The sequence below is a fragment of the Callospermophilus lateralis genome, chromosome 18 (assembly GCF_048772815.1).
Source record: "Callospermophilus lateralis isolate mCalLat2 chromosome 18, mCalLat2.hap1, whole genome shotgun sequence".
Lineage (NCBI taxonomy): Eukaryota > Metazoa > Chordata > Mammalia > Rodentia > Sciuridae > Callospermophilus > Callospermophilus lateralis.
The window spans coordinates 4,075,795-4,100,652 of NC_135322.1; the positions used below are offsets into that span (position 1 = coordinate 4,075,795).

General features: G+C 45.2%; 2 protein-coding genes across 4 annotated transcripts in view; one reads left to right on the forward strand and one right to left on the reverse strand.

Annotated features, from left to right (window-relative positions):
- Positions 1–18,952, reverse strand: part of LOC143383728 (uncharacterized) — a 51,954-nt gene extending 33,002 nt beyond the window's left edge. The window contains exons 1-6 of one of the 3 annotated variants that reach the window (XM_076838614.2): positions 18,874–18,910; positions 17,114–17,185; positions 14,861–14,948; positions 12,806–12,932; positions 12,003–12,131; positions 7,799–10,762 (exon numbers count right to left, since the gene is read on the reverse strand). In XM_076838614.2, the coding sequence (XP_076694729.2) occupies positions 8,910–10,762; positions 12,003–12,131; positions 12,806–12,932; positions 14,861–14,875 (2,124 nt within the window). In that variant the 5' untranslated portion in view covers positions 14,876–14,948; positions 17,114–17,185; positions 18,874–18,910 and the 3' untranslated portion in view covers positions 7,799–8,909. Of the gene's footprint in view, positions 1–7,798; positions 10,763–12,002; positions 12,132–12,805; positions 12,933–14,860; positions 14,949–17,113; positions 17,396–18,873 lie in introns of those variants that run through there. The other 2 variants (XM_077105816.1, XM_077105815.1) reach the window with 2 other exon arrangements.
- The window catches only part of LOC143638173 (uncharacterized), a 45,432-nt gene that overhangs the window by 10,991 nt on the left and 9,583 nt on the right, over positions 1–24,858 (forward strand).

The window sequence follows — 24,858 nt, forward strand, 5'->3', positions numbered from 1 at the left end:
TAGACATCACATCTCACCTTGCTGCTGTCTTTCCTGTCGTGAACAGTGCTGCAGTGAACCTGAGGTGCAGACATCTTGTTGACTATGAATACTTTCCTTTAGATGCACAGCAGGGAGTCGGATTGCTGCCCCACAGGTGAGTTTTACTCTCCATTTTCAGAGGCATCCTCCTGTACTTTTCCATGGTGGGGGTGCCAGGTTACCTGATCTCCCACATAATCTGCCCAAGGTTGACTTGCCCCATATTCCTGTCAATACTCGTTTTCTCATATTAACCATCCCAACACTTGTGAGGTAATATCTCCTTGTATTTTTGTGCACTTCCGTGATTATTAAACAGTATGAGACCAATTAATGTATCTTTCTCCTTCATTGTCTTTTTTAGGAAAAATATCTACTAAAATACTTTTTTTTAATCAGAAAAGGCATTTATTAAAATTTTAACGGGGAGTTCACAAAGGGACCACAGGAGGACCAGCTAGAAATGGATAGAAACGAGAGCAGCTCTTAGGATCACACAAGGAAATAAGAGCAAGAAGAAACAAAATAAGGGAAATTAGAAAAATTTGAAGTTCACTGCAGATAGCTTTCATTGACAAGTCCTTTGCATACAAGTTCTCTTCTACTAAAAGGGAAGGAGGTGGACTGGAGGTCTTGTTTCCTCCCGGAAACACTGGATAGTCGTCTAAAGATAACTGGGTATGTGAGTCATCCTGGTGTTTCGGATGATTAGAGGTGAAGTTAAACTCCCACCTTCTCAGGTCCGTGGAGGTGATGCACCCAACTGCTGAAAAAGCCTGAGCGGATGGAGCCCAGCTACACAGGGTGGTGGCTTCGGATTGAGCAGGTAGGGACCCACGTGCTGTAGGCTGTGGAACTCTGGTGAGTAATTTCAACTTTTCTGACCCTTAGTGTCCTCATCTGGGGTGGGCGGATCATTTCCCAAAGTGGCTTGCTCACAGGGCTGGCAGGTTGAACATGCTGTTAACAAGACACCTCAGTTTCCTTCCGTATGGACCTCTTACTTCTGCAGTATTCTTCTGGTCACATGGACCAAACCATAGGAGAAGAATCCTTTCACAGTATTATTAATTCATGGCTCTGCTGGGGTCCCAAGGTCCAGCATGTGTTCTGAGGACAATATTCTGGAGTCTGAAGCTGTGGACCTCTGACTCAAGAGCCCGGTGATGTTGATGCAGAATAGTAATGTAACTTCTCATCTGCTGCTTTTCTTACTTTGTCTGAGAGTTTTCTTGATAGGCCTGGACTGATGCTAAATGTGAAAGAGTGATGTTTATCACTGTCGTTAGAGAACACTTGTAGGCTGGAAAGCTGGAAGGCAGGGTTTGAAGGTCAGCTTATCAGTATTCAGAGAGTAGCCTCTTCGATACAGAGATCTCTGGGGAGAACATGTCACCATCTGGGTTCCATCTCTTTAACATTGGAGGTTAAAAACTTCTGCATGGCTGAACATCAGTATCTGTAAATTTTCATCTGGTCAGGTTCTGTTCTGTTTGGAAGGCAAGTCTGGCTGCCCAACCATTGGAAGCTGGCCAGGTGAAGATGGCTGTGGGCTCTCAATATTCAGTAGAGTTTCCCAGCTCTCTACTGAATTCATGTCCCTCCAACTTGTTACTCCATGCAGAGAATGAACTTCCAATGTTCTGCTTGTTTTGAATGTCAGACAAGCTCATTGACTCCATCTGTGATGCAAGAAGTGGGAGTTGTCTAACATACTTTTTAAAACAATGAATTTCACTGTGTATATCAAAGTGGACAATATAAGATATAGAATAAAATGGTTACTAGAAAGAAACAAACTAACTGATCCCTCATCTCTCAGAGATACACATATTCCCCCCATGTCCAGAACAGTTATCATCTACACTTTAAAAAACTATGGAGTATAAGAAGGATTTTTCACGTATTATTGGCATTGGAGTATGTGACCCCTCAACAAAAGTGTGAGAAAGAAATGGATGCTTTAGGCTGGGGTTGTGGCTCAGTGGTAGCACGCTTGCCTAGCATACGTGAGCCACTGGGTTCGGTCCTCAGCACCACCCAAAAAAATGAAATAAAGATTGTGTGTTCACCTACAACTAAAAAATAAATATTAAAAATAAATATTAAATTTACATTGTTTTAACTAATACTTAAAATTTTACACATTTTAGGTTCCAAAGATATTCAAATACAATGTGCACACTTGTCAATCTTTGCATCAGATTAAGCATATCTATCTCCTCAAACAGAATCTCATATGACAAAAACTCAAAATATTTTCCCAGAGGTTTTACAATACATATGACAAAAGATGAACACAGGTCACATAATAAGAAACTATGCTTAATAGAACAAATTATTGACTCTAAAGAGGGAAATATAAATGATATTCATGAAAATAGGAGTATCTTCTTGGTTGAAATTCATGGAATCATTTGGTAAACTCTTTGGCAAAATATTCTAAGGCCAAGGAGGTTACTGTAAACCTATGACCAACAAAGGTACCACTACACACATACCAGCAGAACTTCTGACAATTATCATCAAAATTTGTTGCCAGTGCCCATCATGATGCTCCAAACTAAAGTGCACATGTTGGACTAGTGTGATTTTGCTGCCATCATCAAATACCTAAGGCTGGGTACTTGATATTGAAATTTATTTAGCTCACACTTCTTCAGATTCAAGAACACAGCACCAGCATCTGCTCACCTCTGATGAGTCCCTCACAGCAGATGGAATCACAATGGTGGGAGCACATGCAGAAGAGACCACAGGGCAGGACAGAGCGAGACAAAGAGGAGACACCTGCACTCACTGTAGGACCGCCCATTCTCATGAGAACTACTATACTCCAGGAGATCAGCATTTACCCTTCCAAGGATAAACCCAACCATCTTTTCCTTGCCTCCACTCCAAAGGTTCCAACACCCAATGTCATCATACTGGGAACAAAGCTTCCAACACCTGAAATTTTGGGGAAAAAACTTGTGTCATATCCACACAATTGCATGTGTGTATCAAGAAAGGAATGCATAAATGCGTTATTTGATATTCCTGAAGTGGAATTCTATTACTAATAGGTAAAAACAAATTTTAAAGCATTTGGAATTTTCAAAGTCAAACGTATGAGAATTCATGCTGAACTACTTCATTTATATAAAGCACAAAAGAGGTAAAAGTGATCCATGCTGTTAGATGTCACATACTGATCCCTCTTGGCAGAGGCAAGAGGAGGAGTCTTTAAGACTGACAGTATAGGTTTTGGTGCAGAAGTTGATTGCAGAGGTATGTGTTGTTTGTAAAATTTCATTGTATGATGTGTGTCTGAATTGTACATAACATTGCTCTTAAGATGCATATCAGTAACTTAAAATTCAGTTGCAACAAGAAAAGAAAAATAGTACCTAATATCCTATATTGCCAAGGTGGACAGTAAATGTGTTAAATAATTTTACATTCTGATTCATTTTGTAAAAGATAAAATGCATATTGTGAATTATCAGTACAAATTAATGTAGAAAACTCAATATAGTACCTATTGCTTGCCTTTAAGCCCTGTACACTGTTAAACATAAAGGACTAATTTCATCTGCTATAGGCAAATATTATTGTTGGACTATATTCATTGAGATAATTCTTTCCACAGACACAGCTAAGACACAAATATGAAAGTAGATGACTAAAAAACTATGTAACACTTATTATAAATGCTAATCAATCAGAATAGCAAGAAAATATAAAAAGATTTTATGTGAAATCAGTTTGAAATACATTTATTTATTTATTGATTTATTTGTTTTTTTATTTACTACTGGGAATTGAATTCAGGGGCACTTGACCACTGAGACATATCCCCAGCCCTATTTTGTATTTTATTCAGAGACAGGTCTCACTGAGTTGCTTAGTGTCTCACTTTTTGATGAGGCTTGCTTTGAACTTACAATCCTCCTGCCTCAGCCTCCCAAGTCACTGGGATTATAGGCATGCACCACCAAACCCAGTATTTAATTGGTGTTATTAAAGCTGAAATTTATATTTCTTACATACAATTTCACAGAAGTGTTTCTTGGTAAATACTAGCATAATTGAGGAGATATGCTCATGTACACAAACACACACACACAGACACATTCATAATATACAAAAGAGCATGTATATAAAACACCATTTGCATACAATATGATTGCTTACAACTGAGCTTACAATATTGTAAGAATCACTAAAGAACTCAGAACTTTGCAAAACCTTAGAATTTACATGTTCCTCATAAAATAGGGGTTTTTCCATTTCTCATCCACGTAAGGGAGAGTGTGGATGTACTGGAGTCTTGCGAGCAGAATGGGACTGACAGCTGGGAAACACCCAGACTACTGCCGCTGTGTTCACCAGGAACCAGTTGGGATAATAAATGCAAAACTGAAAGATGCAGGAAAGTGTATTTTTAAAAAAAAGGTGCTCACAGGAAGGAGGATGGTTTGGGGGACTCAGGACCCAGGGGAGAACCTGGGGACCTGGACCTATGAAGGTGCTGTATTCTCTGCTGGTGCCTGTGCAGGATGAGCACCATGGAGCTGCTGGCCCAGAGCATGAGCCCCCCCCACACCTCCCACCCACACACACACGACATCAGGGAATGTTAGCAATGCTGGCTGCAGTGAGCCTGTGGTTGTGTCATGATGGACACTAGAACACTCTCCAAAATCTTTTAGGATTGTGAAGTTTTTGGTGCTCTTTTTTCCAGTCATGTACATTAGAAAATTAATATTTGCAAGGAGTTACAAAATTCTGCTCAGGTATACGGAGAAGCCAATGTACTTGAGAGCCTTCACTTTAAGCACTGACCACCTCAGGCTGGTCTCTGGGCCTATTTGAAATTCAGATGGCCCAAAACATTCCAATTAAGAGGACACACATTAATAGACAGGAGATCCATAAGCAGCTCTTTAATATTACTGCACACCAGGTGGACCTCCCACACCAACCCAGAACAGTGTATCCTAGGGAAGTAGGAAACGCATCTCTTAAAATCCACAAGGAACATCTATCTATAGGAGGGTCCATAATTAGGTCACACATCTTCAAATTCAGTTTCAGAAAGGACCCCAATATTCTTCCTTTGCACAATGAAATACAGAAGCTGAGTGCAGAAGAAAAATTAACACCCCCAAATATGGAGAAATGAAACACCTCATTCTTAACCAACCAATGGTAACAATGGGAAAAGGATTCAGAAAACATCTGAAACAAAAACAAACACACCAAAACTCAGGAAATGTAGTGAAGAAAATAGGAGAATGTTAGTGTAATTAGACTTTACAACAAGGCCAAAGAAACCCAGGACAGCTGACTACGCATCTCAAGAGGAAATGAGCCAACTAAAGCAAAGGGAAGGAAACACTGAGCACTCTAGCAGGGGGAGCTGGTAGAGAGGACAGGAACCCCACCAAGCAGCAGGTTTACTGTTTTAAAAGGTTAACAAATGACGAAAGGACTCCCAGGACCATGCCCAGTGGTGCCTCCTCATGGGTTCCCTGCCACCAGGTCACAGTGGGATGGAATCTAAGCGCAGAGGATGAGGTAAGGGAGGCCCTGGGGAGTGCAGGCACACCTGACAGGCAGGAGGCCACAGAGTCACCTGAGGCCAGAATCCCCCAGGCCCAGCACTGCACAGGGGACTCAGGACCACCTGAGAGATCACTGTACCTCAGTGACAGCCATTCCTGACCCCTTTTCTTTCCTCCTCCTCTTCAGGGCTGTTTCCTCAGGTAACACGAGTCTACAAGTCAATCCTGGAAGGAGGAAACGTACTGTTTAAGGCTCAGAATCATCACACCCTTCCTATGCCACAGCCACACACACAGGTGAACCTCAGCATGTGGGAAGATGGTCCCCAGCTGTCCACTGCACCAGGGTCACCCAGACATAGTACAGTCCTGCAGAAAGGTGCACAGGAGACTTCTGTGACTCCATTCTTTCGACCTCATTTCCCTGCTGTTGAAGCACACACAGGCTGCAGCAGTGGGGAACTGGGCAGCACTGGGCTCCCTTCAGGACACAGTCTGGCCCTGACCAATCTGAAGGTCAGAGCAGCCCCCCTCACCTCTCCTGGGATCTCAGGCTGATCTCAGCCCTCAGGATGGAGGACACAGAGCTGGTACTCAATGCTGCACAGAAGAAAATCAACATCAACCTTAAGTATTATTAAGGATGGGCACCAGCCTCACTCCATCAGTACAACGCCAGTTAGTGGACATATTTATTGCAAAGTAGCTCAGCACTCTAAAGGCTGCCAGGGTTGAACATGTACCAGAGGGGAAGGCCCAGCCCATTGCCCATGCCCTTCCATCATGATGAGTACATGGCCCAAAGCAGGTGGCAGCCAATCAGGGGTTGGAACCCATGAGTCTGAAACCATGAGTCAAAACAAATCTTTCTTCCTTGTTCTCAGGTGTTTTATCACAACAACAAACACAATGAATGACCTGGCAAAGTTGTTTTATCATATCTATTATCTACCAAACATTTAAAACAATAGTTTTCATGGAACTACCATACAAACGTTAGGTAACTTGTCTAAACAGTATTTCAAAAACATTTTCAACAATCATACTGTAGAATGGGACCTACAGGTGCATCAGGAAAGCAAATTTGACATGACAAAAATTGTAAGTTCCTCTATGCCAACCAAGAGCCCAGAGAATCAGGAGTAAACACTCAGGGTTGTGCTGGAATCTGACCCATTTTGATGTTTATTGTTGACACCTTTCAAGTCTCACTACTCCCTTTCTATGGTGCCATCTGGGCAAGATGCTGATAACCCTAAGTGTTCCCTTCTTCGGGCAGCAGCTGGGAGTTCTAAAGATGACCAGGTTCCCTCACTCCAGCACCACCCAGGACCCCCATAAGAGGAGGCAGCCACTTCTGGACAAGTGTAGCAAGTCCACCCTGCTTCCCTGGAAGGCCTCCTTATGCTGTGAACTCTGCAAACACTTCAGTGTTTGGCTTCGCCATTCCTGACAAACCAGCCCAACTGGGTGGGGTTCAGCCCTGAGTTGGGACGGGTCACAAGTGCAAACTAGCAAAAATGTTAGGGGCAAATACATGAGTTTCCACTTCACAAACAAGAGAAATTCCATCCTGGATGTTCATTCTGAAGTGGAAACTCATGAACGTTAACCTTTTCAGTACATCTTTCTCACAAGCACTTTAAGAATAAAAAGATATTTTTATCCTTATTCCCTGAATTTTCTTACGTTTCATATTCTTGCTGTATTTCAATTTTCACATTTATGTAAATTAAGATGAATTCCATGCAGTTTTGTTAAAAAATGTATCATAAATCTCATGTAATAAAATTTAGTCTCTTTTTTATTATTACCAACAATCATGTTCCTTTCCTCATTAGCACAGAAGATAGAGGTATTTAGAAATAATACAGTGCATGTTCCATAACAGTGAGGGCAGGATGTCAGTCTGAACTACATTTTGTACTTTCATTATACACAGTAAGTATCCTGGTCAGACTACAGAGATGGGAACACAGCATTTCTCCAAGGGATTGTGCTTCTACTAAGTGTAGAAAGAAAATATATGTGAACATGAACAATCAATCACTTTACAAAGAAAAACATGAGGTATTTCTGCATGGGAACAAATGAAGGGGAGAACATTGGGTGTCTTGTGCACAGTGAAAAGAACACGTACATCATGTCTGATTTTGCCAGAATTTATTCAGGAAAAGAAAATTACAAATGTTTGAAAAAGAAACAGTACATTCCTTACACTTGGATGGTTGCTCTCTGGGGCACATGATTAATTTGGGCCCAAATTAAATCATTCCTCCTTGTTCTCTGGTGTTTTGTCACAGCTTCCTCAAAGGTGTCTCTTTGATGCCCACTGGTTCTGAGGCATGGAAGTCTGTCCTATGTGCTGTGATTGTGATGGATGTTGCTCTTTAGTATGAACTCTGACCACTGCTTGAATTCATAATGCAGGGGGTGTCACACTCGCTGCATTCAAGCTCTATCTCTTGGACGTCTTCTCCCATGTTGTGCAAGCTGTGAACTGTGCCAGAAGAGCTTGGCACCTGCAGACATTTCCATGGTTTCTCTCCAGCGTGGATCAACTGATGTCCACTGAGACATGAGCACTGAAGACAGGCCTGGCCAAAGTCATGCTTTTGTGCCTTACCTGACGTGTACAGAGGGCTGAGTGCATACTAATGATCTGCCACCTTGGTACATTTGTGAAGTTCTTTCCCAGCAGGAATCCTGATGACAGACTTTTACATTAAGGTCTGTTTATATCAAATTATGGATGAGGTTCCTCTCCATCACAGACTGACTGAAAGTTTCTAAGCTTTAAATGAGGCCTAAAGGTTCAGACATTCGTTACACATAGAAGATAATTTCTCCACTAGGGAATAAAGTGGTATTACATGACTTGTATTCTGACAAGACTGTGCTTAATTCATTTGTGGTTTTTTCCTAGGATGAGATCTTGACAATCTGAGTGATAGGAAATGTCAGTGAACACCTTGACACGCCCTCTGGGTGTGGATCAATGATTGGCCAGGCCAGATGCACCCTACAGGCTTTGCCACATTCATCATATTCATAGGGTTTCTCTCCACCATAAATGCTTGGCATGTGATGTGCCAATGTGACTGAAGTCCCCAACACATTCATTGCATTTCTTTTCCTCTTTGGGGGTATGGGAATTGAACCCAGGGACTTAAACATGCTCTACCATCATTTTCCCACTGATCTACATCCCCAGCCCTTTATTTCATTTTGTGAGCATCTCACAATTATGTCCAGGCAGAATTTGCACGTGCCATCCTCCTGATTTTTGCAAAATATCCGGGATTACAATGTGACCCCCCACCCTGCACACACTGATTACTAAGGCTTCTCTACACTATGGATCCTGCGGTGATGGGCTAGGGATGAGTTCACACTGAAGACCTTGCCACAGTCATTACATTTGTAAGGTTTCTCCCCAGTGTGGACTCTGCGATGACATGCAAGATGTGAATTTTGACTGAAGACCTTGCCACAGTCATTGCATTTGTAAGGTTTCTCTCCAGTATGAATTCTGCGATGACATGCAAGATGTGAATTTTGAGTGAACATCTTGCCACAGTCATTACATTTGTAAGGTTTCTCCCCAGTATGGATCCTGCGGTGATGGGCTAGGGATGAATTCAGACTGAAGACCTTGCCACAGTCATTACATTTGTAAGGTTTCTCTCCCGTATGGATTCTGCGATGACATGTAAGATGTGATACTTGACTGAAGACTTTGCCACATTCATTGCATTTGCACGGCTTCTCTCCAGTATGGATTATCAGATGTTCTGCTAGGTATGAGTTACGGCTGAAGCCCTTGCCACACTCATTGCATTTAAAAGGTTTTTCTCCTGTGTGGATTCTCTGATGATTTGCAAGGGATGACTTCTGACTGAAAACACTGCCACACTCATTGCATTTGTAAGGTTTCTCTCCTGTGTGAATTCTTCGATGTTCTGCAAGGTGTGAAATCTGATTAAAGACCTTCCCACATTCATCACATTTGTATGGTTTCTCTCCAGTATGAATTCTTCGGTGACTTGTAAGGATCGATTTTTGATTGAAGACCTTGCCACACTCATTGCATTTGTACGGTTTCTCCCCAGTGTGGATTATCACATGGTGAACGAGGTACGAGTTGCGACTGAAGCCCTTGCCACACTCATTACATTTGAAAGGTTTCTCTCCGGTGTGAATCGTTCGATGTTGTGCAAGGTGTGAAATTTGGTGGAAGACCTTTCCACATTCATCACATTTGTAAGGTTTCTCTCCAGTGTGGATTCTACGATGACTTGTCAGGTGTGAAATCTGATTGAAGACCTTGCCACAGGCATCACACTTGTAAGGTCTCTCCCCAGAGTGAATTCTCTGGTGGTTTGCCAGGTAGGACTTCTGACTGAAGACTTTGCCACAATCATCACATCTGAAAGGTTTCTCTCCAGTGTGGATTCTCCGATGTTGTGCAAGGTGTGAACTGTGATTGAAGACCTTCCCACACTCGTTACACTTGAAAGGTTTCTCTCCAGTGTGGATTCTATGATGACGTGTAAGTTTTGATTTTTGAGTGAAGACCTTGCCACATATATCACACATAAATTGCTTCTCTCTTGTACGGAGTGTCTGATGAATAGTACATTGTGACTCTTGATTAAAGGATTTTCCAAACTCATTACGTTTGTGAGCTGCTGGAGGAATGCCTGTTTTTTGTTCTGGTATAAACAAACAAGAACCTATAAAATCATGTTCATATTTATGAGAAATGTTTGCTTTGACACTAGAAGGAATTCTTTGGTGGGCTGGAAGCAAGGAACCATTGTCGAGAGCCTGCTCACTATCGATCCATTTATGAAGGTTCCCTTCATCTTGAAAGGACTGTGGTTCAGGCAGATGTGACTGAAAGCTGAATCCAAGCCAACTGTTGATGAGCACCTTCCCTGCATCCCTGCCTCCACGTTCACCTCTGCAACCAGGGGGACTTTCCTCTTGAGTCATAGAAAATCCTGTGTGATGTCTTCCTACATTGCTCCAACAACATAAGTCCCATGTACTCTTGCGGGTTTCATCGAAGCATGATCCTTCAATGGCACGGCCGTCACATGTTTGCAATGTCACCGTGTGGACTATTTCTCCTGTACAGCTGTGCCTTTTTGGTGAACATTCCATGATGACCCATTTAGGAGTGATGTCTAGAAGATGTCAGAAACCACAGGTTTATGACTAATTACTGAAGCTAAATATATATCTTACACTGAAATATATAAGGTTATACCAAAGTAATACTTGTATTGACAACAGTTATGGGGCTTATGATCATGATTTTTAATTGGTAAGGAAAAAAAAATGAACAGGAATTTTAAAAAAGGAAAGCTTGATTACATGTAATCCAATTTTTTTCAGGGAAGCTTATTTTATTTTATTTTTTATTTTCTGGGTATGGGTGATTGAATTCAGGGTCACTCCAGCACTGAGCCACATCCCCAGCACAATTTTATACTTTATTTCGAGTCAGAGTTTGACTGAGTTGCTCAGTGCATTGCCATTGCTGCTGAGGATGCTTTGAACTTGCAATCCTCTTGCCAGAGCCTCCCAAACTGCTGGCATTAAAGGGCTTGCCACAGACCCTGGTGGAAGCTTAGTTTTGAAAAACCTCTGACCAAAAAACTCATGCTATATCAACTAGTTCAATAGGAACCTTGATCTTGGACTTTGCAGGCCCCAAACTGTGAGAATCAAACTGCTGTAGTTAATGTAAATAAGTCTATTGGATTTCTAATGGTAAATGAAAGTGAATGAACAGAAAAAGGACCATCTCATCGTGATCATGAGAGAAGGCTGACAAATCTATTCAACAAAGGAAACTATGAATATTTAGTATAAAAAATGAGACATTCTTAACTAATTCACAGCACTGATTTTTAAAAACCTAGAGGTAAATGAAGAATGAAATCATAGCATTGGCTGGTGGGTGGAATGGAAAACATTGTGCTAGGTGAAATGAGCCAGACTCAAAAATTGAGGGTCAATGGTTGCCCTTATATGTAGAAACTAGAGCAAAATAAGGGAGAAAAAGGGTTAGAGGAAGTGAACAGACATCATAAAGATACAGGGAAGACGGGAGGAGAAGGAAAAGAACAAGAGGAGGGAGGAAGGAAGGAAAGGGAAGAAAAATGGAATGAATTTAACGAAATCAGGTTACACCCATACATAAAGATAACAAAGGGGATGTCATCCTCATGTACACATAGAGAAGGTTTAGAGGAGGGAGAGGAGGGAGAAGGAGGAGAAGAGGAAAAGGAGCTTGAAAGCAAATTCCTTGCATGTAAAGCCCAGGAAATGGACTTCACCTTAGCCCTAAACCCTCCCACTGCCAAAGCGCCCCAACACTACCTAGTGGGTAGCTGCCTCTCTGCCCATGTGAGCTCTTACCTGCTTTCACACCCTCCACACATGCCCACTCATTTGCAGGCCTGGATGTTTCCTCTGGGCCATTCACAGTCCAGGGCTCCCTCCCTTGCTCCAACCAGGAGAGGACACTCAGGTCTGAAGGACACACTCCTGCTTGTAAAGAGAAAAGAAGCTGATGCACTGTGGCTTCTCCACAATACAGCCCTATCTATACATGAGGAAGAGGACATTACAGAGGGACACAGAAAATATTTCACTATATCATGTAGGTATCTACCTCTCTTCCAAGAACCACTGAATCAAAAGCACAGGGACAGAAAACAGGTAATGGGTATTTTAATTTTTTTTTTTTGTTGTTGTTGTACCAGAGATTGAACTCTGTGAGACTTGACCACTGAGCCACATCCCTAGCCATATTTTGTATATTATTTAGGGTCTCACTGAGTTGCTAAGTACCTCACTTTTCCTGAGGCTGGTTTTGAACTTGCAACAATATTTCTGATCCTTGTACCTCAGCAAACCAATCACTGGGATTGTGGGCATGTGCCATCGCATCTGGGTAGAACTGGATATTTTAAGAGTCGGCTGTGGGCTTTATGTTGTGCTTCAGCTCTGGAACCACCACTGCAGTATCATGAAGGGGGCAGAACATCTGAAGGAAGGGGACAAAGTGCAGAGGCTGCACTTTGAAGCTTTCTTTAACCTGCACCAGGGCTTCAGTCAGTCAGTCAATTCAGAGGATCCCAAACTCAAAGGGGAAACACAAAGGTATGCACTGAAGATCCTGGCATGGGGCGGGTGCAGGGTGGGGAAGTCAAGCTCACCCAGGGAGACCAGGTTCCTGTAGGTCTCCAGCATCACGTCCCTGTACAAAGTCCTCTGAGCAGGGACCAGGCACTTCCACTCCTCCTGGGAGAATTCAATGGCCACATCTCTGAATGTCAGCGGACCCTGAAATTAAAAGAGACTTCACAATGGGGCACAGGGGACAGTTATAATCTTGATGCAAAATGTGAACCACAGAACCCAGACATGGTGGCACATGCTTGTATCCCAGCTATCCCCAGGCTGAGGTGGGAACATTGTAAATTGGAGGTGGGACTGGGAAACATAGCAAGATCCTCTCGAGAATGAAGAACATAAGGAGTAGGGATGTAATGGCAGAGGGGACCTAGGTTCAACCCATTACTGCAAAGAAGTAAAAAGAGAGAAATGAGAAGGGAGGAGTGTAAGCATGCAACTGATTCAAGTGAGAAGAGCTGCACTGTGAGGCTGTAAATACACATTTGGTATCTGTCTCTCTGCTGATGGGGAGCTCACCTGGAATCCCTGGAGAGCTATGAAAGATTTCTGTGCTAATGAAAAGACAGGTGCCAAAGCCCCATAGAGAGCTTCACGAAGGAGCTTCACCCAGAAAGCCACAGGCAGGAGAGGCAGTTGTAACACCCTGTCCTGACACCTACCTCCAGGGAAGGGAGAGGGCCTGAAGTCCCAACTGATCACCATCACCCAGGATGTAATCAAGCCTGCCTACATAATGGAGCCTCCATAAAAACTCAACAGGACGGGGTGAAAGGGTGTTCACATCAATGCGTGGGTGGAGAGTCCTGGAGGGTGGTGCACCACGCAGAGTCATGTGATCTCCACGTCCTTTGCCCCACACCTTGGCTATGCACCTCTTCCATCCGCATGTTCACCTGTCTCTTCTGAACAGGCGTTACCACAAGGCAAATGCAAGTCAAGACCTTGACAGTTTTACGAAGCACTCTGACCACTTTTTGAATGTGAGGAGGGGATGAAGGAAGCCCCACAGACACCCTAGGAAATGTCTCTTGGGTCAAGGAATACAAAATTACAGAGCAAAACCCAGCCGAGGTGATTGGAATCAGAGCTGACCCTGAGCAATTGGAGACTTAGGGGCAGAGACTGTCCTGTGAAAACTGACAGCAGGTTTCCTACATGAGAGACATGGACCAAGTGCAGAACAACACCATGCATCTGCCCAGCAGGAGCCTGCAGGTGCACAGGTAGGGGCAGGCACAGGAAGGCGCCGCCGCTACTGGCAGCACATTCACAGCCTAGGGTAGAACCAATCCGATGTAGACAAATGCAGGCGCCTCATTTTAAAAATCATAAAACTTATTTAAGGTACTCTGGTCTGAACTCGGGTGCTTCACCACTGAGTGACACTGCCAGACTTTTTTGTTGTTATTGTTACGGGGGATTGTCACCAGGATGCATAACCACTAAGCTACCACCCAGCTTTATTTATTTTTTCATTTGATACAGATTGGGTCACAAATCTTAAAGTTCAGTTTCAGATACTTGGAAGGACCCCAGTTTTCTTTCCTATAAATACAGAATAAATACAGAAGCCAACTGCAGAGGAAAAATTAACACCCCCAAATATGGGAAAATGAAACACCTCATTCTTAATCAACCAATGGTAACGACAGGAACAGGATTCAGAAAATATCTGAAACAAAAGCAAAACAAAAATAAACATACCAAATCTCACAGAATGCAATGAAATAAAAAACAAAAATAAAAACAAAAGAAAGACCTTAGGGTAGTGAAACTTAGGGTAGTGAAACAAGGAGGAAGAAACCCAGGTCAACTAACCATACACCTCCAGGGGAAAGAGCCAACTGAAGGCAACAGAAGCAAAAGGCAGGAAACAATGAGCACTAGAGCCAGGGAACTGGTGTGGAGGACAGGGACACCACCAAACAGCACACTCACTTTTTTAAAAGATCAACAAAAATGTCAGAGGATTCCCAGGGCCACACCTGGTGGCACCTCCTCATGGGTTCCCTGCCCCCAGGTCACAGTGGGATGGAATCTAAGCAGGTCAGGACCACCCGACAGCATCACTGTACCTCAGTGACAGCCATTCCTGACTCCTTTTCCTTCCTCCTCCTCTTCAGGGCTGTTTCCTCAGGTGACAGGAGTCTTTACAAGTCAATCCTGGAAGGAGAAGCGTACTGTTTACTGGCTGCGCACTGCACAGGAAGACCCAGGCATGGTAGCTCTTGCAGGAGGAGCACAGGAGGCTTCTCTGACTCCTTCCTTTGGGCCTCATTTCCCTGCTGGTGAAGCCCACAGGCTGTACAAATAGGGACCTGGGCCACACTGGGCTCCCCTTCAGGGCACCCCGTAGTCCTGACCAAAGTGAACCACACCACAGCCCCATCAGATCTCAGGATGACCCCAGTACCACTCCAGAGCTGGTACTCGATGCTGGTACAAAGAAGAGAATCACCCTCAAATATTATTAAGGCTGGGCACCAGCCTCACCCCTGAATGGATGTAAAATGACTCATCACACTTCGGGGAAGCCAGCATGGAGCACCTCCCAGAAGGGCAGGTCAGGCCCACCACCCACCTTCTGGCTCTGCCCATCTCTTGGACCCTTCTTCTTATCAGGGTCCAGGTAGTATACAGTAAAGGAGCAGAAACAGACAGACACAGCAAGCTCCATGGAACAGAGTGGGGGTAGATTGTGGCTGGAGTGTGACAGGAGCTGCGGGGGTCAAGGAGTCTCCATGGAGCAGGTGATGTCATAACAAAGACCTGAGGGGTTGGCCACCTGCAGCCCAGGGGCCAGGTAGAGGGGTAGGTAGAGAGACAGGACCCAGTGAAGGCCCTGAGGCTGGAGCAATCTCTGGCCAGGAAAAGGAGAGAGGCCATGTGGCTGAAAGTGAGCAAGCAGAGGACACAGCAGGAGATGAGGACAGAGGCCTGGGGAAGCAGAGCAATCAGGAGCCAGGTCTTTCCCCATTTTTCTCCCAAGCCTCAAGAGCTGTGTGTACTCTAGATTCCTTTCTCCTCTGAAAAACTCATGTGATTTCTTTTCATTCTCCTGTACAATAAAGAAAAACCTGCCAACCTCATAATACATTGTACGATTTTGACATATGTGGAGGTGTCCAGCCAAGTCCCCCAGGTAGAGGCCAACCTTCCTGAGATGCTGAGGACGATGCCGGGGGGCATCTGAGGGGCTGAGGTCATGGGAGGAACATGAATGTGGAAAGGCTAAACATCCCAGCATGGAGTTTAGGAGACAATGGCCAGAAGATTCTAGGGTTCATGGGAGCAGTCTCCCGGAGAACTAGAGAGGTGAATGGTGTGTAAGGTGTGAGTGAAAGGAGGAGAAGAGACAGTGGCACACACAGAAGCTGAGCAGAGGTGCAAGGCTCCATTGTGGGGCAGCACCCCAGTCAGAGAACAGCGTGGGGCCTGGCAGCAGAGGAATTGCCAAAGAGATCCTTGGAGGAATCCCAGTGAATGCAAGCAGAGTTTAAGATAAGGAAGATGTCTGCAGAGCTAAGAAAAAATAAGAGGGAGTCATCAACTGGGCAATGTGGTGCTGACAGGAAGAGATATGAGGACAAGACTTTAAAAAGGAATATAGAAACGGGGATGTCACAAAAGACTGTGAAAATTAAACCATTAGCTTAGGGTGGATGAGAACACTTGATTGGAAGACGTCACTCCAGATAGAAGACAGTGTATATAAACAAATGCTCAGCATGCAAACGTAGTCTAAAAGGGGAGTCCATATTACAGAGAAAAAATGTAATTAACAAAGTGTTTTATCTTTTAGAGACAGAAGAATGGAAAACAAAAGAGGCTTTATTTCATGTGATTGGAAATGCTCAATGCCAGTGTTGTGAGGACAATGACCAAATGATTCTGCATGTGGAAAACTGATGATACACACAGGAAGGACACCCACCATTTTCAGACTGTGAGGGGGGCAAGAATGCTTGATCTCAGGGTCAGCACCAGGCAGAGGCAAAGACACACTCTCTTCAGGCAGCAGTGAGACACCAGCCTTGAGATGGGAGGGCAGCTTAGACAAGATCTCTTCCTTTTACTGTCTGATACAGGAAAAACCCACCCTGTTTCAACTGCTCTGACATTCCACAAACAATACCACCTCTCTAGTCACTAAAATGCATATGTGGTTGTTCAATAATGACCAGTTCTCTGCCAGACTCCTCCCTGGTATTTCAGGGTTCCCAAAACACCCTTCTCGGGTTCAGTTAACCTTTACCATGGCTCTTTCATCTGCCTGTGCCTCTGTAACCTGTGTCACTTATTTGTAACAAGCATGCAAACAAAAGTACCATGTTTCCCTCAAGGTGGTGAACAGGGGGTCCCAACTTCTCAAGGTGACTGGCATACCATGTGGGGCAGTGCTGTAGGAGAAAGCTCTGTGTCATCTGAAGCCATCTCCAGGTAGCAGCAGCCAGATCTGAATGCCATTACAGAACACTAATTTGGCAGGTGGCACAGACACCCTTTGTTGGTGGGGAGAAATCCCCACACATTTACGTGACTAGAGGTGAAGAACTGTCTGCTGAGTGGTCACTGTTGCATTCAGCCTGACAAAAGCAAAAACACTTTAATTGCCCTTTCTATCTCCTACACTCCCTACATGACACCACAAATCAGGAAAAGGAAGGAGGTGACCCTGGACACAATGAGTTCAGTCACTGACTTTGGGCTGGATAAGGGAGCTATCCTGTCACCTCTAGAATTTTAAAATACACAAGCCTCATGGGCAGTAGTTTTGCAATTTCTTTCCTCACCTCTACTGTGCTCCTTTAGTGGGAGGGCCTCCTGCTCCCTTTGCTTCTCTCTCTCCTGGTTTCTCCCCTTCTTCCCTCTATTCCTTCCCTCCATCTGATCTTCCCCATTCCTGCAACTCCCTTCACCTCCAGTCAGTCCTTCTCCCCAGTCTTTATCCCCAATCTCCACAGATTTCCGCCTCTTCCTTCCCCATCCACACTCTCCCTCTGGCCTGCCTGCTGCAGGCCCCTAATCCCATGCTCTGAATGCCCACATTCGGAGGCCTGGGCTCCCCTGGCTCCCCCTGTCACCTGTTACCCCTCTCCTTATCCCAGCACCACAGCTGCCTTCTGCCATGCCTGCAGATAATCTGTCCTCTGCTCCCATGCTCTGCCTGTGGTCCCTCCCGGATTCTGTCTCTTTCTCTGTCCTTCATCTCTCTAGATAGCTTGAGGTCTCTCCCCTGTTCTGTCCATATCCCTGTGTGGCTGTCCTTCTCCTCTCGGGAGTTTGCGATTCTAGATTTCTCCAACTGCTTCTCTCTGCTGCTTTATGGCTTCTTCTTTCACTCTTGTGCCCTCCCTCTGCAATCCCTTGCCACCTGTGTAAGTTTTCTCTCTGTTGTCTCCTTTCTCTCATTTGTGGTCCAGCTCTTTGTCCAGAGCCTAGTGCCACACATCACAGGGAGGGGGATGGTCTGGGATGCCCACCTCCAGGGGAGCATATTTTCCCCTGGGGTGGAATCTGTGTCACCTGCCCAATTAGTGTTCTGTGATGACATTGAGATCTGGCTGTTGCTACCTGGAGATGGCATCAGATGACCCCCTGGAAGTCACCACACAGGCCCAGGTCACCTCCTGCAGACAACAGGGAGACTAATGGAGGGAAGACCTGCAGGGTGGACACCTGGCCAAGGAGGACATGGCAGGTGAGGAGGACAGCGCCAAGGTAGACAGGGTCAGGTGAGGGCAGGGCCAGGTAGCAGGACAAGGCCTGGCAAAAGCTGGGCCAGTAGGGGAGTAGGGCTGGGTGAGGAACAGGGCAGGTGAGGAGGACAGGGCTGGGCGAGGGTAGGGTCAGGCCAGGAGACATGGCTGGGTGAGGACAGGGCAGGTGAAGGCAGGACTGAGGAGGGCAGGGCCAGGTGATGGCAGGGCCTGGTGTGCAGATGGAGGCCCGCGCGCTGCGGGAGGCTGCAAGGCGGTCAGGCGGCCAAGCCCGACACGCGGCGGGTTCCCTGCCTGGCGCCGCTGCTGCAGGCCTGCGTGACTCTTATCTCTCTGGAGGAGACGCTGCCACTGAACCGGGAACTCACGCGCCTCACTGGGACCGCTGCTCCGTGATCAGCTTCCGGTCTGGGAGGAGGAGCAGAGCGCTCCTGGAGATGCCTGGCAGGGAAACGGGGCGGTGGGCGGGCCGCGGCGGGCGGGGCGGGGCCAGAGTGACAGGAGGCGCGGCCCCGGGAGAAGGCCGGTGGGCGGGGCGCGCAGGGGCCTGGCTGCGGAGATTCTTACTTGGAACCTGGAGCCCCTTTTGTGAGTGACAGGCAGGAAATATGTAGGAAGTACCAGTTGAGATGCAAAACCGTCTCTGTAGGTTGTGCAAGTTTTCGCTGTGTCCATCAAGTCCTGCTTTCATTTCTTTTCCCTTTCTATTCTCAGTTCACTTTGAAGGTGATCCTGCACCTGTGCTAACTCCAGAGGCTCTCCTAGGGAGCACATGCATGTCCTGGGGCGAGCAGGGCTAAGGCCAGTGGATAACTTACATCACCAACAGCTGCTTCACAGCAAAGATGACAGCAAGCTGTACTTTAAACCAGTAGATGCTTGGATGTTTTTATCTATCTATCTATTTATTGATTTATTTTTGTACTCGGATTTTTGTACCCAGGGACACTCAACCACTGGGCCATATCCCCAGCCCCATATGTATTTTATTTGGAGACAGGGTTTCACTGAGTTGCCAAGATCAGCATGGCCAAAGCAGCAGCTTCCAATGGGAGATTGGAAGAGATAAGAGTCACACAGGCAGATCTTGAAGCTAAAACAGCTGGGGTCTAGTGGAGAGCTGCTCCCTGATGGAGAAGTAGATCTGAGGAATCACTCCAGCAGTCTTTATTATATATGTCTCTAAATCAGATTAAAGATTGTGCAAGCATTATTCTTTGTATTCATGAAAGTTACAGAGTTAGCAACAGTATGCAGCTATTTCCTCAGTTACATTGTACAGTTGCAACTTGCAATGTTAGGAGCATTGTGCAGCTCTCAAGAAAGTGCATTGTTTAAATTTACTAATTCGCGGCAGATTCAGGAGCAGCAGAACTGGTGAAATATTGTGGCTATCTTAGCCAGGAAGTTCCTTCATTCCCAGGAGCTGCCCTGCCTGAGAATGAGGTCCAGGCTGATAGGACTCTAGCATGGAGGACATCTCCATAGCAACCGGGCATCCTATGCTGCTGCGCAACCAGCACCCTAGCTTCATACTAGAGGTTCCAAACATAGAAGTTACTAGTGAGATCAAAATAAAGACATATAAACTCAATTTACCTTTTTTTTTGCCCAGCTAAGAGACGGCCCTTTTGGGGTTCTGCCTGGAGCCACCAGATGTGGTAGTGAGGTTTACACAAGAGACCGGCAGGAGAGAGGGGAGAGAACGCCAGATAGCGGGCTTTTATTGGAAAACAAAAAATTCAGGGGAAAATTCCATGCAATGAAGGTCGAGGGGGACAGCATTCCAAGGTTAGGGTCAGTGATTGGTTTCAGGGTCAATGGTCAGTCACACCCCCACAGGGACAGGCTCTTGCACCTGAAAAGGGTGGGGATAAGCTCAGACACAGCTGGCCTGAGCTCCTCACACCCAGTCAGGGAGGTACCCAATCTCGTGTGAGAAGGGTTTCCCACACTATGCCTATGCACAGAAACTTTCCCAGTCACCAAGTAGCCATGAAGTCTTCAGGGACCCCAATCTCAGACACTGTCACTGCTGTCCACACTGAGTGGCTAAGCGCCTCACCATTGCTGAGGCTGGCTTGAAAATTGCGATCTTCCAAAACAGTAGATATTTTTAAATCAAAAAGCCTGGAGATCATTCCTACAGAATAAGCACATGCAGGAGGTCCCCAAGTCAAGGTGAACAGTGAAAATGGAGTCATCCAGCTAGGGCTGATCTTTCTGTTTTTGCATTCCTTGCAACTTTTGGATGACCTGTGGGACCGGGTTGGCTTCCTTAGGTTGGAAATTAATAGTGTAGCAAGTTTGGGTGAGGGATTAAAGCTGCCTGTGAAGGCCACTTGTCTTGGGAGCTGAGAACATTTTCCTCCAACTAGTTGTAAACTATTGAGTGCATGCTCTTTTTTTGCCAATTGGTGGCATGGGAAAATATAATTAAAAACATAATTGCTTCCCACCTCAGAAATCTTCCCCACTGGGCTGGAGATATGGCTCAAGTGGTAGCGCGTTCGCCTGGCATGCATGTGGCCTGGGTTTGATCCTCAGCACCACATACAAACAAAGATGTTGGGTCCACCAAAAACTAAAAAAATAAATATTAAAATTCTCTCTCTCTCTCTCCTCTCTCTTAAAAAAAAAATCTTCCCCACCAATGTAGGAGAGAAAGAAGAAAATATTGTAATTGAATAAAGCTTTAAACTAGAATGTTGTGGGTAACACAGGCAATGCATTAAGAGATTGCAAATTTTAGACCGATGCCTAAAGAGTCAGGTGTCTACACTGCCTCAGTTACTGGGATGTTTCAAGAGATGGCTTTTTGGTCCTTGAAGACATTTCTGGGTCATAAAGCCGACAACACTCCTATTCAATTTTCAAAAGAATTGATATACATCTTAAGCACAGGGGAAAATAGATTAAATTTCAAGTTTCTAAGGTGAAAGTCTAAAAAGGAGGGGCAGAGAATTGCTTCCCTCATTTTCAGTAGGAAAAACTAATTTTTATATGTCTTGGTATTGAGGTCCTCAACCAGAGGCCTGGCTCTGATTATTCAACAAACCAGGTCAGGCCAGTCACCCCCCCTCCCCTGCAAAAAAATAAGGTAAACACATGAAAGTAACTTTAGTCAGTAGAACTACATTGGGAAGAGAAGAGTGCCTGCTTCTTTATCTCTCTCTTCAAGAGGCTGACAATGTCTAGGCCCAGTGGTGGGTGCCTATAATCCCAGCGGGCTGAGACAGGAGGATGGGGATTTCAAGACAACCTCGGTAACTATGAGGCACTAAGCAACTCAGTGAGACCCTGTCTCTAAATAAACTACAAAGTAGGTCTGTGGATGTGACTCGGTGGTAAAGTGCCCACTCTACATTACATGTTGCAACTGTAAAATGTAAGTGAGGAAATAGCTGCATACTGTTGCTAACTCTGAATTCAATGCCTGGTAAGCCCCTACCCCCAAACTGGTTGACAATACTTTGAGGTTTTAAAATAAGGGGGAGTGGGACTGGAGTTATAGCTCCAGTTGTTGTAGGTGTAACTCAAGTAGCACATGTGCAAGACTTTGAGTTCAATCCCTAGCAGGGGAGAACAGACACACACACACACACACACACACACACACACACACACACAATTTACAAAAGGGTAATGAGAGCAAGGGTTGGGGATTTGCATAGGAGAAGGCTTTTCTCTGCTGCCAAAGCAGGTGATTCTCTCTAAGTGAGGTCTTGTGATAGGGGAAGAGATGTGTTTGGAGAAGGCTCTGAGGAACTTCCAGACAGAAGGGGAAAATTGTCTCAGCGGTCTTCTTGGCACACATGAGTGAAAAGAATTTCAGCACATGCCAAAGGCATACAATGTGATTTATTTAGGAGGTAAATACATATTCAAGAAAGAATAGGAGCCCTCTCTAAATGGAGTATCCTCTGGGGTAAAGCAAGACATATACATTCAAGGGAGAAGCCTGGCTATTTCTGGAGCACAGGACTAACCCCTAGAATGGTGATGTTAATATTCATAGAGGAACAGTTCCTAGCTCCTGGGCTAGAGGTGGAGCCATGTCAGAGCAAGCAAATATCACGTTTTCCTTGTGCTTGAGTATTGACCTCAGGTTACAAGGCTGAAGGGCATGAATCAAGGACATATCAGTGGGGTGTTGCAATTTGTTTCATGGGTGCTTTATGCATTTCAGTGGTTCTGAGGTAGCAAAACCAGATCCAGTTGTGAAATGAAATTGTAGAAATGTTATCCGGAGAAACGAATGCCTGGGGCAAGAGTAAGTTCCCTTCCCTTGCTATATCATTTCTTCAGCAAACCTAATTAACCCCAAGTCCCTACATTTTGTATTCAAAACATCTGAGTCTGAGTACTCTGTTTTAAAACGCCAACAGTCTTGTGGGATCTAGTCCAGCTAGGCAAGTGTCCTACCACTCAGCCACAACACCAGACTGAATAGTAGAAATTTTATGGCATGAAGTAGCCTCTAAATGTTGTGAGAAACTGAGGATGAGTGCTCAGCATTTGTAGTTTGTTCTCTTCTGGTCCTGCTTGTGAAAAATAAAGTTTGGAGTTGTCCTCCAAGAGTGCTATTTGCTGCTGCTGGACCAGTCTGTTTCACAACAGTTCATGGGCACTTCCTTTGAGACTCAGTATATTTCTCTTTATTTTTAAATTCTCACCTCAATGTAGTCCATCATTATCTCAGGATTAGCCAGGTGGAGCCTCTTCCTGAATAAAGAAAGTTGCTCTTGCTGTGAGGTAATCTGGAGTCAACACAAGATGTTTATCTGGTTAAATGTTGTTTGGAATCCAAGGTGACTTGGAGCCAAAGAGTTAGATGTAAATCAGAGGCAGAGATGACATGTCTCAGTCCTGCCTTTAGCCACCCATTGGATCTTTGGAGGCAGAAGTGAAGAGTCTAAACCTTGTGACATTTTTACAGTGCATATATCCTGCAAGTGACTCTGGTAAACCTCAGATATGTGCACTGGGATTCAGTGTTGTCTGTGTGTTTGTGTGTGGGGCAGTTAATATCCAACAGTGTTTGAGGTCAGGAATTTCTGAGGTTTAGAACATATTAGAATTTCATATATAGTAAGGTATGGTGGTGCACTACTGTAATTCCTGTGGCTCAGGATGCTGAGAGAGGCAGATAGAAAGTTCAAAGTTAGCCTCATTAGTTTAGTGAGGCCATAATCAACTGAGACACTGTCTCAAAATAAATAAATACATAAAAAGGCCTGGGGGTGTGGCTCAGTAATTAAGTGTCCTTGGTTTCAGAAGAGCTGAAATTTACCCTGTTGTTATGTATATGCTATATACATGCAATGCAAAACTTTGATTGTGATAAAAAGAAAAAAATCTCCAAGCTTGCTTGTGCATCCTGCCATGTCCACTTTCATCAGAGCACACTATCTAGTTCTTTCTTCCATTCACCTCAGAGACAGGTATCCAACTCTTGGCTTAGTTCCAGGAACAATGTGAAGTCAGACACAGGAGAGGGAGGGGGGGCGGATTTGTATCCTGAGCCTCTGGGTGAAATTTTAAATGCTGACCGGCCACATTTTCCTTTCACATTCTGATTCGCATTGACTTCATGGATAATCCCAGGGTTTTTGAATTCAATTGCTAAAATTAATTGTAATAGCAAAAACTGAACTAGATCCTATCACCCAATGTTAACCCAGGGGCCCTCCCCAAGGGCGAAGTGACCTCCCACATTCCCATGTAGTCCCAGCTTCCCAGGGAGTCTCACCTCCTTTTTCAGTCATAAAACACAAAAACGCGGAAAGCAGGATAATTAGGCCTCGCCCACACCCTTGCCCACTAAGACCCTGCGTTTTGGGGTTCATGCTCAGGTCCAGCACATCCTGGACCACCGCACTTCCCTGCAGGCCGACCTCAACCCAATTCAACTGCTAGCATTTCTGTACCCAGCAAAGGTTCTCTATTCTCAGCACGTTGGAAACTCCCGCCCTGGGTTCAAGCGCCAGGGTTTCTCCGTCCAGGGGGGGTCCGTCCAACCTCCCGCCCCTGCCCGTCAGCCTTCCAATCCCGCCCAGTGGGTGGGTTTCACCCAGTGTGTCCCGCCTTCACCGTCGCCACGCCCCTGCCCGTCAGCCTTCCAATCCCGCCCACTAGGTGGGTTTCACCCAGTGAGTCCCGCCTTCCCCTTCGCCACGCCCCTGTCCGTCAGCTTTCTCGACCCCCTCCCCCACTAGGTGGGATTTCCCCTCTTAGGCCCGCCCTCTTTATCGTTCCCTCCTGCCCGTCAAGCTTTCCGACCCCGCTCATTGGGCGGGTTTTAACCTGTGAGATCCACTCTCTCCACCGTTCCTCCCGCGCCCGTCAAGCCT